This window comes from Brienomyrus brachyistius, chromosome 4 (genome assembly GCF_023856365.1).
Source record: "Brienomyrus brachyistius isolate T26 chromosome 4, BBRACH_0.4, whole genome shotgun sequence".
In the NCBI taxonomy this organism is placed as follows: Eukaryota; Metazoa; Chordata; class Actinopteri; order Osteoglossiformes; family Mormyridae; genus Brienomyrus; species Brienomyrus brachyistius.
The window spans coordinates 9,053,068-9,067,357 of record NC_064536.1 but is presented as its reverse complement, the minus strand read 5'-3'; the positions used below and the strand labels follow the sequence as shown (position 1 = coordinate 9,067,357).

The window sequence follows — 14,290 nt, the reverse complement described above, 5'->3', positions numbered from 1 at the left end:
TATGTGTCAATGCGTGTTCTGACCATCCATGCTGTCTGCCTCCCCACATGCCCGGGGGGGTCACCATCTGAGCTGGAGTCCTGGTTCAGTCCCATGGAGGGGTGACACTGCGAATTGGACCTGCTAACTTAACTGCTAACCTGTCATCCTGGGTGCAGCCTTAAGTGCCACCCTACACAGGCCAGCGTGGAGAACAGGCTTATTGACAGACTTTAATCACACCTTACACCCGGCCTTTAGCAAGCAACTCCACTCTTTTCTGTTCTCAGTAATATTAGTCTGCCTGGGGGGGTTGGGCAGCCAGTTGTCCATGGACCCCCAGAGGTCTTATTTTCTCCTTACTTGGGGTTTTTTGGTTCCTCTCCTCCATTGTCATCTGGCTTTCTTTATTTAATATCTTTCTTTCCTTTTTCCCCTTGTGTATCACTCTCTTTAATGATGTTGTAATGTATGACTATACATCTATGTAAAGTGCCTTGGGACGACTCTGTGAGGCACTATATAAAAATGTAATTAAATATCCCGCCTCCTCCCTGACGTGGCTCTAACCGGCCATGTTTGCTGCTTGTTGGTCTCACGTCTCGTTCCAGCCCTCGTGTTAAACACTCCCAGCTGCCTCCAGTCTCTTCCATCATTAGTCCTGCATTTAAGTGCTACCTGTGTTCCCCAGTTCGATCACTGATGTTGTGCCTTATGTGTTGCCTGTTCCATAGCCTCCCATCCTGATCCCAATAAGTCCCTGTTTGTTGTCTGACAAACACCTGCTGCACGAGTCTTTCATCCCGGTGACCACGACACCAACCGCCAGTGATGTCTGTGGAGCCCAGAAATACCAGCCTAGCTGCACTAGTGCCCAGGCAGCACCTTGTGGGTGTGGTTCTGCATGTTCAGCTTGCATGTTCTCCCCGTGTTCCTGTGGGTTTCCTCAGGTTTCCTTCTGCTGTCCAAGATAATGCATTTTGGTGATTTAGTGTCACTTGATTGCCCTCAGCATGTGAGTGAGTGTTTGCCCTGTGATGGACTGGCATCCCATCCAGGGCGTCTCTGCCTTGTGCCCTGTGCTTCCTGAGATGTGTGTGTCCCATAACCCTGTACTGGATAAGCGGTTGGATACTTTTTTGATATATGATCTTTCTCTTCCTGCGGATGGCTGAAGCTGGTCCATTAACTTTTGGCTTAAATATGAGACTTTAACTTAATAGTGTTCAATGAATTCCTAGAATAAATTTTCATTACTAGAGTATGGAATTATTTTGGATGATAAAAATTATCACTCTGAACCTGGTCACCTGACTCTCCTTCTTAACACAAATACACTCCCAGCACAAACACACAGAAAGAAAAGGAAGAAATGACATATATGTGCTACACCCTTTATTTTCATGAATATTATATATAGAAGAATGTAAAAAACAAATCTGTGGATTGACAGCACTTGTCAAAGCTTGTTCTGTCTAATCCTGACACAGTCTGTCTATAATTGCACATCCCTGCATGTTTCACCTGAAACCACATGATCCCAAACATGTTTCTAAACAGACACAGAAATTCATTCTCAGTAGATCTGCTCTCTTATACCTTTATATCTAATTTCTATCCACTGTACGGCCAACAATGTCAGTAACAGTTATTCTCATGAAAGCTAAATAAATATCTGTTGTGGGTACAGTTTGTATAATGTACTATTTTAGTTATAAACTCCAGCTCCACTGTTTGCCCAGTCTGCTCTTCCCAGTCTGGCCTCAGCCCAAAACCACACCTACTGCAGCCTAGAAGCAGGAAGTTCCTCCCACTGTCACACACAGACGACTGTGAGAGAAAACGAAACTGAATCCTATCAGTGTTCATGGTAAAATGGCAGAAGCCAGAGTTGCAGTGGATGTAAACGAGTTCAGTTGTGCAGTCTGTCTGGATCTACTAAAGGATCCAGTGACTATTCCCTGTGGACACAGTTACTGTATGAGCTGCATTAAGAGCTGCTGGGATCAGGAGGATCATGCTGGAGTTTACAGCTGTCCCCAGTGCAGACAGACCTTCATACCCAGACCTGTTCTGGACAGAAACACCATACTGGCTGAAATGGTGGAGAAACTGAAGAAGACTGGACTAGAAGCAGCTACTCCTGCTGACCAGTATGCTGGACCTGGAGATGTGGAGTGTGACGTCTGTACTGGGAGAAAACACAAAGCTGTCAAGTCCTGCCTGGTGTGTCTGGCCTCCTTCTGTGAAACTGACCTGCAGCTTCACAATAAACTCCACCATGCAAAACAGCACAAGCTCATTGATGCCATCGGCCATCTGAAGGACAAGGTCTGTTCCCACCATGACAAACCCCTGGAGGTCTACTGCCGTACCGACCAGCAGTGTATCTGTCTGCTCTGTGTGAAGGATAAACACAGAGGCCATGTTACAGTCTCAGCTGCTACAGGAAGGGCGGAGATACAGGTCAGGCTAATTTAAAAGAATTTCCCCTTTCTATCTAAAAGAATTTCCCCAAATGGATCAGTGAAAGTATCAATTATTGTTATTATCTAAAAGTTAATTTTAAATAAATGGATTTTGTCTTAACACATGTTAGTGTAATTGCGACGAAACACTCAGAACAAGTCTGGTTCGGTAAAGTTGTCATGACCTGCTTGTTTGGTTACTAGCTTGTCGGATTTAAGGTAATCTGGGAAAAATGTAAGTGAACGAATATGAAGTCCATTTAAACTGTGGTACCTTAAATCCGACAAGTTACCCCGACAAGCCAGTAACCCTTCATAGTACAGAAGAACTCACTAGGGCCACAGTAGTACAGGCCACTGAAGTCAGAGGAATCTACACAACCCTGACCTCAGAATTCAAGATGGCGGTGCCCTTTAAGGCCGCGCCCGCCTAAGATGTTGGTACGGAACGCCATGATACTCAAAATCAAATAAATAAGTTGTCAGGTTCGCCTTGTAAGCGGGTAAGCGGATGGGCATGCAAGCTGGTATTTTTGATATTTTTATATAAAAAAATAAATAAAATGATCAATATTTCAATAAGGGGCGGCATGGTGGTGCAGTGGTCAGCACTGTTGCCTCACACCTCTGTGACCCGGGTTCGAGTCTCCGCCTGGATCACATGTGTGTGGAGTTTGCATGTTCTCCCCATGTCATCGTGGGGTTTCCTCCGGGTACTCCGGTTTCCCCCCACAGTCCAAAAATATGCTGAGGCTAATTGGAGTTACTAAATTGCCCATAAGAGTGCATGTGTGCGTGAATGGTGTGTGAATGTGCCCTGTGATGGGCTGACCCCCCATCCTAGATTGTTCCCTGCCTCATGCCCATTGCTTCCAGGATAGGCTCTGGACCCCCCATGACCCAGTAGGATAAGCGGTTTGGAAAATGGATGGATGGACGGATGTTTCTTACTTTCAGTGTTTCTGGGAGTTTCCCTAGTCTTGTATTCATTAGTATAAGTTACTGCACCTGTTGCCTGTTTTCCCTGCACCGTTGTTATTGGTTAATTGTCTTATTTGTCACATCTGCCTCTTCGTTAGTGCTTGTCCTCCTTTTTCATGCTGATTCATTGTTTGTCTGTTGGTGGTGGAATGTTAGGTCATTGTCTTTAGTTACAGCCTGTTTTTCTACCTGGTTGTTTTTCCTGGTTTTCTTCCTTTAGTTGCCCATAGTGATGGCAAAACAAAACTTTCCGAAGGAAGTGTGTCGAAAGATGGTTCAGTACTCGAAGTTTTTCTAAATGGTGAACATTAATGATACTAGGTGGTCAAATATGTAAATAGCATTTTGAGTGAGTACACAACTTCTCCCACTTTAGAGAACACCTACTAACATGGAACGGAGTTCGCTGGAGAGCATAAAAACTGTAAAGGGTCTTCAGAACGCAGTATATTTGGGTCACTGAGGTACTGCCAAACCTCCGGAGTAGCATCTGCTGTTGAACTCTTGACCCATCTGCTCTCCCCCTGTCACTGTCCAGAAGACCTGGAACTAAAATGACAAAGCATGAGTCATTATATACACTATGCATTTTGTACTGTGCAATAATAATTGTACCTCCAAATTCAGTGTAATTGAACATTCAGATTAAAATGTGAAAGGTTGCAGTACTGGTGTGCATTGCAGTACCAGATGAAGTTCCTCCAGGCTCTGGTTCTGGTGGCTGGATGCATGTTGGTGTGGATGGGTTCTACTGGGCCTCCTGTAATCTTATGCTGGACACACACTCTGCTGTAAGGCGTTTCACAGCAACCTGAGCATTAGATTGGCTACAGAAACCTGCAGGTTTATATCTTGGACCCAGCAGTGTGGCCAGTGTCATTATGCTATGTGAGCTCTGTCTTCAGAGTAACCAATGCAGCTCCAACTGGCTCTCCTTGATCATGTGATCACTGCAGCACTGAATAGGTGATATTCCAGTTGGTTTCCACTTCTGTAATTATTCTCAGAGTGGGTCTGCCCATCTGTTGTTGGACTTGACAAAGCCTTTATCTCGCAGTTGTACTGGTTCTGAAGTAGGTCACACAGAATCTGTCTTACCTTGTGTAATGAGGTGGAGCTGGAGGGTGCGATCTGGTTGGGGCATGGTAATTTCATTAACCTGGCTGCAACAATTAAGCAATCAGCACGCGTATATAGGACCCGGTTGTGGTTACGTGTGTGACTGATTTGCAAGCGTGACGTGACTCTCCGTGCGCTAGTATCTCCTTTTCCGGAAGTTGTGGCTATATCCAACGCTGCAGGTAGGGTATCAGTGGACGGGGTCGTTTGCTTGCTGTATGGGTGGTTGTAATGTGCTTTGGTATCTTTCTTACAGTTGCAAGGGCTTGGTAAATCTAGCAGCTTGCGGTTGCTTCCGCTTTTAAGGTTTTCCAACTTTTACCGCGTGTAATCTGCCAGGTATGTCTCGTCTCCTTTTACCAACGTTTGGGTAGTAGGGGCATACCTAATACTGTGTTTGTATTTGTAGTGGATCGCGACTTGGAGTGTCCCGGACCGACGTGAGCCAGACCATCAGCGGGATACTAAGTCACTACAATTGCTGCTGTTTTGCCCGGATGTTTTATGTTTTGTTTCATGTTTTAATTGGTTTTAAGTATTAATGTGTTTCATTGATTGGATGTAAATTGGGGGGGTGTCGTTGGGAAGGCTTGGTGCTGGGCGGTGAGGATCCGTGTCGGGCGATACCGCGCTGCGTGGTCGCGTTGCTTTCTTGTAGCCCACCCCTTGGGTGGATGTACGGGCGTCATGTACTGCGGGACCCCTTAGAGTGTTTGACTGTACGCCTCCCATTCCCCTCCCGACAACAGCTGCCTGGTTTGGGTTTCCTCTTTTGTCGTGTGATTGGAGTGTTTTTAATATGATTTGATCTGTATTATTTGTGCTGTGATTTTGGTTTTGTAATTTGCTGTTTGGTTTCTTTGTGTTTTTATTTTGGAGTGTTAACAGCAGCCTAATAAAGGGAGTGTTTATGGTCTTCGTGTCTCCCCTATGGTGATCACGAATCTGTGTCCTTTTATATTGGAGTGGGTTTTGAACTCCGGTATTCTAATTCTCTGGGTGAAATTCCCAGAGTGGCGTAGTCGGCTTGTCCATTTCCGTATTCCCTCGCTACTTCCTCCCTCAGTAACGCCACACTTGGATCTGATGTCATCAGGTCCTTGTGTCTGATCCATGGTCTTCTTCACAGCCAAATTCAGTGCATGTACAATGCAGGTTGTGTGTCTGACACAGACAATCACATTTTGTGCAGCGTCAGTGTGAGCCATCGGACTTTATTCTGTATTCCCCACTCCTCCATCAGGCTGCCTCGACTGCAGCCATGTTTTCTGCAGAATGAGACTCTGGGAATTTTCCTGCTCCCAATAATAGTCGACAGCTCAGTCTTATCATTTATTATGTATTCATACAATTAAACTGAACCTTGGACACAATTATAATTGACTAATTATCATTATTCATCCATCCATTTTCCAAACCGCTTATCCTTCTGGGTCGTGGGGCTCAAGGGCCCATGGACATATGACTGTTCTGCTGAGGCGGGGGCTCAAACCAGCGATCTTCCAGTCATGGGCACAGATATTTAGCCCTCTGAGCCACTCACCGCCCCCTTTATTATCATTATTATTATCATTATTATTAAATTGTTTAATTATTGAAAATAAATTATTAAATTGTTATTATGATTAAAACTTATGCTGCAGTGTGTGTGCACTGAAATATGTGCTGTACAACAGGTTTGAAAGCGGTAATGAGGATTGTGCCACATTTTCAATTTCCAAAGCAGTCACATGGTTGAGTGCATAACGAAGCTTCAGATGACCATGGTCACATGTTCAGGGTGGAACGGAGGAAACCTTGAAGCTATGCTTCAGAATGCAGTGAATCGTTTTTTTTTTTTGGTGTCAAGCTTAACATCACTAGCTGCCCCAGTCCCTCTGTTAGTCTACATGCCATTTTCTTAGCTACTTTTTCCCTGGTGAGTTTTGACCCCTTATTGTTATTTTATTGTGTGTCTTTCCAGTTTGGTTCAGTCTCCTTAATTCCCTTTCTTTGTGCTTTTAAGTGCATCGTCACCTTGTTTCCCTGCCTGCACCAGGCTGCGCCCCAACATGCACATTAAATATATGATCTGTTCAAATTCTGAAGCATCTTTAATGAATCTCATTTTACACATTTTCCTTTCTGAATTTGCGTGGAACATCAACGATGCAGACTTTGACAGAGTTTACATATGAATGGGTCACAACAGTCCAATATTAAACCAACTTCCCAGCAGATTCAAAGTTTTCAGTATCGCAGGAAAAAAGATGCATTATTGTTGTTCAGAATACAGTTTACTACACAGTGGCCCATTATCAACTTACATGCAATCTGACATCAATCTAATAGGACGTCAGTTGAGTAGCCGGTCCTGCAGTGCAGCCCAGGACACATTCGCCTTCACATTGCTATAAGAATGTGGCCATATGCAGCCCAGACCACCTCCCAATGTGGTTTCAGTGATCGGATCTCAATGCATCTTCAATGCGTCCTGGGTAATTAGCGCTGTCCACTTCTGACTGGATCACCCAGGACGCATGTTAATACCAGGTGGAAACAGGACCAAAGGGTCTATGTTCATTGTATCTTACCTACAGTCAATAAATCATTTACAAATATCCCTCTATTCATCCATCCATCCATCTCCTATCCGGTAATCCAGGTCAGGGTCAGGGGGAGTGCCTGGAGCCTTTCCCAGGCAGCATAGGGCCCAAGGCTGGGGTCCACCCTGGGCAGGATGATTAATGAATGTGATCTCAGCTAATGAAACAAACTTGTTTTATCATCTTTTTTCTTATCTGTAGAAACAAATGGATGAAACACAGAGGGAATTTCAGCAGAGAATTCAGATGAGCGAGAAGGAGCTGCAGGAGCTGAGAGAGGCTGTGGCCTCATTCACAGTGAGTATGAACCTGAAGAGAAGATAACTGCTGGCTTGTGATCATATTGAATCTTCTTTCAGATTCAACAGATTGCAGATTTACAGACTTGTGAGGATTAATCAAATTAATGCTGCTCTGGGTTATTCTGGATCAGTAGGATAAAGTTGCTAGATTACAGACTTTAACCAAGTGTTGCAACAGTAGTAGCTTATTTATTTTTAAAAAATACCATTAAAGGCCCATTTGAGAAAAATGCAACTTTTCACAACCCAGCGTAATGCAAATAAACATCGAAAAAGTCACCTATTAAACTGAGACCTAATGGTGACAACCAACCTGCCCCTTACAGCCACCAGTCTCTGCCAAATCCCTGCAGCTGACAGTGTATGAGCTTAATGAGTGATCATTTCAAATCAGTGCTGGCTGGGTTTCAGTACCTGAGGCATCCAGCATGGTGACGCTCCAAACCCCAGCCCTGTGCTGTTTATACCTCCTGTCAGCTAACATCTCTATTGTAGAATGAGACTCTCTGGAGTCTCAAAAGGGGCCAATTGTAATTTACCGTCCTCTGCTCCCTGTGTCACCAACAGAGCTCAGCACAGTCAGCAGTGGAGGACAGCGAGAGGATCTTCACTGAGATGATCCGCTCCATTGAGAGAAGACGCTCTGAGGTGACAAAGCTGATCAGAGATCAGGAGAAGGCTGCAGTGAGTCAGGCTGAAGGAGACATGGAGAGACTGAAGCAGGAGATTGATGAACTGAAGAGAAGACACTCTGAGCTGGAGCAGCTTTCACACAAAGAGGATCACAACCATTTCCTCCAGGTAACAGAACAGCTACTTTGGCAATAAGAAAACCAGAGTATTCAAATGAATGCATATTGTCATTTGTATTTCAACTAGTCTGTCATTGGTCAGATGTTAATGGTCCTGTTAATTAGATTGCAATACACATTTGTATTGAAGAAGCTGTTTAATCGGACTGTGTGTCTGTAGAAGCGCCAGGCTCTTCTTGTCACTCCTGAAGCTGGATTTGGACCCAGAATCTCTGTCAGTCCAAGATCTGATTTTGGCAATTTGAGGAAGGTGGTTTCTGAGCTGAAAGATCAACTGGAGAATGTTTGCAGAATGAAAATGGCAGAGATCCATCACGCAGGTTAATACATTTTCTAGTCTGTTCATGTTAATATAGACCAGGGCTGGCCAATCAGGGCTGTCTGTGGGGTTTTGCTGGATTACTAATTAGAGGACTGATTGGCTGAAGGGTCTCACATCTGGGGTTGAACAGCTGACCTAAAGGTTACCCCAAAGACCTGCGTACACACTGGTACTTTGCGGGTAAGATTACCCCCCCCCCCCCCCCCCCGATGTAGACCATGCAGAGAGAGTATGCAGTACAGTCAGTCTCACATTTGTGTGACCAAGTCAGTTTGATTTCAATAAGTTTAAATCTTTGTGATACCTGGTGAACGAGCTTCACATTCTACTGTATGCAAAACCCAGATTACATGAAACATGTTTCTTCTACATTATAGAAACCAAAAATCTGTATTATGTGTAACTTACCATGATTTGCAGTTTGTTAATTATTGTCCCTCATAATGATAATACCCCACTGCTGGTGTCTCCACAGTGAGTGAAGTCCATCTCCCACAAGTAAATTCCTTTTTCTCACATCCCTGTTTCTCTCTGTCTCCTTCTAGTTACCAAAGACACCGTCCCACCAGTATCTGTGCCCAGGACCAGAGCAGAATTCTTACACTGTGAGTCTGTTCACACACACGCTTCTCTCTCCCTGTATGAGGTGGAGTGTGTTTTACTGTGTTTTATTGTGTTTTATTGTGTTTCATTTTCTACTGCTAGGGCAGCTTCTCTTTCTCTCTCCCGCTGCCTCCTGGTCTTTCACATTTACATGAGCTTTTTATCTCAGTAGACTTTGAATCCAATTGCTAAGTAAGGCAAGTTTATTCAGGGTGCTTTTCCACTGCACCAGGTTCGGTACTTTTGGTTCTTTCCCTTTTCCATTAACTTCCGGTCTAGGACCAGTACCAGAAGTTCCAGTACCAAAAGCACCATTGCAGCTGGGGTACTTTTTCGGTACTTTGGAACTTTGGTGAGGGACTTACAAACACGCATTGTCTATTTAAAAAACTATTTTAAAAAGTCTAAAAGCCCAAAAAACAAATAAACAGTTAACTAAAAAGAAGTGAGATTGTAGAGGCAGCATATGACTAAACTCCTGCTGATTTAATTTATTGAAAAGCTGCAGCAAACAGTAACGTTTTAAGCCCTGATTATAATGAGCTGACAGTGTTAGCAGACCTCAGGTCTTCAGGAAGCTTGTTCCACAGACAGGGAGCATAGAGACTAAAAGCTGCTTCAGCCTGCTTGGTCTTCATTCTGGGACATGGAGTAAACTTTCAGGGGTCTGGATGCTTCACAAGGTTCAAGGAAGTTAGTGCCATTTAGTGCCTTGTAGACAAGTAATATTTAATTATTAATCCTATGATGCTCAGGAAGCCAGTGCAGTGACTAAGGACCTGTGTGATATGCTCTACTTCCTTGGTGTTAGTGAGGACTCTGGTGGCAGCATTCTGGATGAGCTGCAGCTGTCTGACTGATTTATTACCAAGACCTGCAAAGACACCATTTCAATAGTCTAGCCTGCTGGAAATAAACACATGAACAAGCTTTTCCGTATCTGGTTTAGAGAGACATCCTTCTCTCTCTCTCTTATTGGGCTGGTTTCAGCTTCTATTGGGTGGATTTTAAGCAGAACTTGGGCAGGACCTGGGAACACTGTACTGATGCCTCATTTCCACCAACATGGAGCCGGCGCTGGGCTGGTTGTCACTTGATGCCTTTTCAGAACCTGCCTGCGTCTCCACCAGTTTAGAGAATGAACATAGGTGACAGTGAGAGTAAAGGTTCATATGTATTCAGTTTTGTTGGATTTATTCTTATCTGTTTCCGAATAAGTTTTTATAAGCTGCCAACTGTCCTTTTACCGATCGCGCTATTAAAGATGCCAATAACTGAACTTTGCAATCTGCCTCATGATCTCTTCGCCACTCGAGTGCCACAATATTTTGTTTATCAGACCTGCGGCATGGTTTTCATTTACAATGCAAAGTTACTCCGATAATAAGCTGGCTAGTTGTTTTACTGCTGGCACCGGAAATATTAGACAAAACTATATTGGTTATTGACTGAATTATCCAGCTATGTGGACGGTTTGGACACGATGGCCTCTCCCACTTGCACTGACGTTATCAGAATTATAATTTTTTTTTGTTGTGTCCCCAAACTGGTTGTGACACTGAACATCTCTTAAGTCTGTGCTTTAGGGCCATGACTTCACACGACACGACTACACTTGCGTGCTTAGTTTACATCTATCTGGAGGATTGAAGGTCATGTCCACCAGGGAGCAGTGCGAGAAAACCATCTTGGTCGGTTCCTTCTTTTCCAGTCTCACTTGTGGCAGTCAAGATGGCGCTCTGAAGAACACGCTTTGATTAGAGCTGCAAACCGACTTGTTTTGTTTACCATGTACTGTGAACTATATGCAGTTTTACTACTGTCTGGTTTTATTTAATCATCCAGTGACTGCAATAACTATACACAGTCAAGATGACAGGTTCTGAAAAAAAAGAAAATGATGGAAGAGATTAAACGAGATAAAACAATAGCACCTTTTCGAATCAGTTACAAACTGATTTTTGGCTTATTTCTAATGAATTAGGAAATATTTAAACAAACATTTTACCTTCACCATTTTCTGACCACCCAGCCATTGATATCCATATATCCATATTGTCATCGTCTATCCATCTATCCATCCATTTTCCAAACCGCTTATCCTTACTGGGTCGCGGGGGGTCCGGAGCCTATCCCAGAAGCAATGGGCACGAGGCAGGGAACAACCCAGGATGGGGGGCCAGCCCATCGCAGGGCACACTCACACACCTTTCACTCACACATGCACTCCTATGGGCAATTTAGCAACTCCAATTAGCCTCAGCATGTTTTTGGACTGTGGGGGGAAACCGGAGTACCTGGAGGAAACCTCACGATGACATGGGGAGAACATGCAATCTTTGTCATCGTCTACTGGATATAAAATATCTTCAAACTGGATATTAAACAGTTCAATCTTGAGAAAAGTAGCTATTTTAAATATAGAATAATTAACTGACTTACACTGGAATAGACCCAATACAGAAAAAAACTATTGCAATAACATGTAACAAAATTTGTCAGAAGGTTTAGTAGTGACTTGGCGCGAATCGGAAGAGATGAAGAAAACAAAATTATATATGAGATTTACTGCTTTAACTTGCAAACTAGTCAATCATCTTACTGATATAGAAAATAATGTAGGAGGTGACTTACAGAATAAATTGGATGATTATATATAAACATAAGGCAGAAGAAGCCTTTGTTAGATTGTGGCAAAAATGGCTTGAAGGTGAGTGTCACGACCAGGCGCGGGGAGAGCAGCGATCGTGCGGGTGCGGCGAGCAAGCAGCAGGCAAACAAGCAAAGTCGGGGCAAAACTAGGGATTTAATAAGGGAACCAGGACAGGAGAACATCGCACACCGACTAACATCAATGACAGACACGGAAAGAGGGGAGACCAGGACTTAAATACGTTAAAGCAGGGCAACATAATCATCCAGGGCTGGAAACAACTTGGGGAAGCACACGTGGGTAATCAGGGGGCGTGGCACACATGAGGAGCGGACGGGTCAGGCATCACAGAACCCCCCCCCCCAAAGGCGCGCTGCACCGGGCGCGCCAGGGAGGAGGCGAGGAATGGGGGACAGGAACCAAAACCTAGAAGACAACAACCAAAACCATTAACGAGGGACCGGGAACAAGACAGAGACACAGAACAAGGCAAGGGACAGGACGTAAGACAGGAGCTGAGACAGGACAGGGAAAGCGGACGAACATACCAGAAAAGGGGACACAGAGGGAACAGGAGGAACAAAAGGACTGGGAGTGAACGGAGGGAACCCAGAGGGAGAAGGAGGAACAGGAGGAGCGAAGGGACGAGGGACAAAGAAAGGGGAAGCAAACAAAGGAGGGACAGAGGCAGGGAAGAAGGGAGAGAAGGGAGAGAAGGGAGAGAAGGGGAACAAAGGAGAGCCCGAGGGAGACCCAGCGGGCGATGGGCGGCAGCCGGAGGGGCCGCAGGCGGCTGGGAGGCCGGAGCCGGAGAGGCCCGCGGAGGGGCCGAGGAGGCAGGGCGAGGGACCCGCGGAGGGGCCAGGGAGGGAGCAGGAGGGAGCACCGGGGAAGGGGACGAAGGAGCAGGAGGGGACCCTGGCGAGGACAAGGTGAGGGGGGGAGCCGCCGCAGGCGGCGACGTCATCCGCCGCGGACAAGCGGGCGGACCCGCTGGCGACGGAGGAACCGCCGTCGGGGAGCCCTCAGGCGACCGACTAGGCACGGACGGGGGGAGCGAGTCAGGGCGACGAGGCACCGGAGGGAGGCCCACAGGCGACGGCCGAACCGGGAGACCAGGGCCCGCGGCCGCCAACCGAGCCCCAGCACAGGCAACGGAGGGTGAGCCAGGGGGCAGGGCGGGCAGGACCCCAGCCCTGCGTCTGTGCCCCCTCCCCTTGCTGGACACAGACATGCGGGCTTTAGTCTGGGGTTTCTCGCGCCGGGGCGAGGACAAAGGAGTCATGAGTGAGGTCCCTGAGGGGTCCCATTCCAACTCCTCCACCTCCGGAGGGGGAGGAGCCAAGATGGAGTCCTCCGGGACCTCCTCGGGGACTTGGACAGAAGGGACTGGAACCGCTGCAGGCGGAGGGGGCGCCTCGGGAGCCGCTGCAGGCGGAGGGGGCGCCTCGGGAGCCGCTGCAGGCAGTGGCGGCTGTAGTGGGAATGCCTGCCCGGGAGCTGCAGGCTGCTGCAGTGGGGGCGCCGGCCCGGGAACTGCAGGCTGCTGCAGTCGGGGTGCCTGCCCGGGAACTGCAGGCTGCTGCAGTGGAGGCGCCTGCCCGGGAGTTGCAGGAGGACGAGGGAGCTGCGCAGGCGTAGGAGCCGCGGGCAGTGGCGGCTGCACGGGAGCGGGGTCCGCGGGCGGCGGCGGCTGCACGGGAGCGGAGACCGCCGGCAGTAACGGAGGGAGCTCCTCCGTACCGGCGATCGCCGGTCTCCTCCTTCTCCTCCTCTGGCGCCTGGCGGTGGTGGGAGGCGGCGCGACATCCGAGAAAGCGGACGGCGAGAGAACAAGCTCCGGGTAAGGGTAGAGGAAGGGCTCTTCATCCTCATCCCCACTTGAGGGCCAGTATCTCCACACGGAGTAAGCGTCCTGTGGGCTCGGCCTCAGGGCTGGAGTCAGGACGGGCTGCTTTACCTCCGGAGACTGCCACATGCGGGAAAGCGCGCAGGCTCCGAGGGAGATCGTCGGCTCCCTCACTCTCCTTCTCCTCTGCTTCTTCGTCTTTTGGTCTGTCATTCTGTCACGACCAGGCGCGGGGAGACCGGTGATCGTGCGGGTGCGGCGAGCAAGCAGCAGGCAAACAAGCAAAGTCGGGGCAAAATTAGGGATTTAATAAGGGAACCAGGACAGGAGAACATCGCACACCGACTAACATCAATGACAGACACGGAAAGAGGGGAGACCAGGACTTAAATACGTTAAAGCAGGGCAACATAATCAGATGGGGCTGGAAACAAATCGGGGAAGCACACGTGGGTAATCAGGGGGCGTGGCACACATGAGGAGCGGATGGGTCAGGCATCACAGTGAGCAGAACTCAGCCTATTTCTTTAGGCTAGAAAGAGAGCAAGTCAGGAACTGCATTATGTGGGTGAGGATTTATGGAAATGTTGCGGAAAATTTTTGATTTCTTCTCAAAC

At 47.1% G+C, this 14,290-nt stretch overlaps 1 protein-coding gene and 1 long non-coding RNA gene across 19 annotated transcripts in view; one reads left to right on the top strand and one right to left on the bottom strand.

Moving 5' to 3' along the window:
• LOC125740020 (tripartite motif-containing protein 16-like) overlaps positions 1 to 14,290 on the top strand; it is a 411,298-nt gene that overhangs the window by 220,813 nt on the left and 176,195 nt on the right. For 5 of the 16 annotated variants that reach the window (XM_049010682.1, XM_049010678.1, XM_049010675.1 and 2 more), the window contains 3 exons: positions 8,002 to 8,235; positions 8,407 to 8,566; positions 9,114 to 9,173. The exons of 6 other annotated variants lie outside the window; for them this stretch is intronic. In XM_049010682.1, the coding sequence (XP_048866639.1) occupies positions 8,002 to 8,235; positions 8,407 to 8,566; positions 9,114 to 9,173 (454 nt within the window). Of the gene's footprint in view, positions 1 to 1,816; positions 2,446 to 7,333; positions 7,430 to 8,001; positions 8,236 to 8,406; positions 8,567 to 9,113; positions 9,174 to 14,290 lie in introns of those variants that run through there. 5 more of the 16 variants (XM_049010690.1, XM_049010692.1, XM_049010677.1 and 2 more) reach the window with 4 other exon arrangements.
• LOC125740033 (uncharacterized) overlaps positions 1 to 14,290 on the bottom strand; it is a 303,704-nt gene that overhangs the window by 128,996 nt on the left and 160,418 nt on the right. Inside the window, exon 1 of one of the 3 annotated variants that reach the window (XR_007397423.1) lies at positions 2,144 to 2,251. The exons of the other annotated variants lie outside the window; for them this stretch is intronic. This is a non-coding gene — a long non-coding RNA (uncharacterized LOC125740033). Of the gene's footprint in view, positions 1 to 2,143; positions 2,252 to 14,290 lie in introns of those variants that run through there. 3 annotated transcript variants of the gene reach the window in all.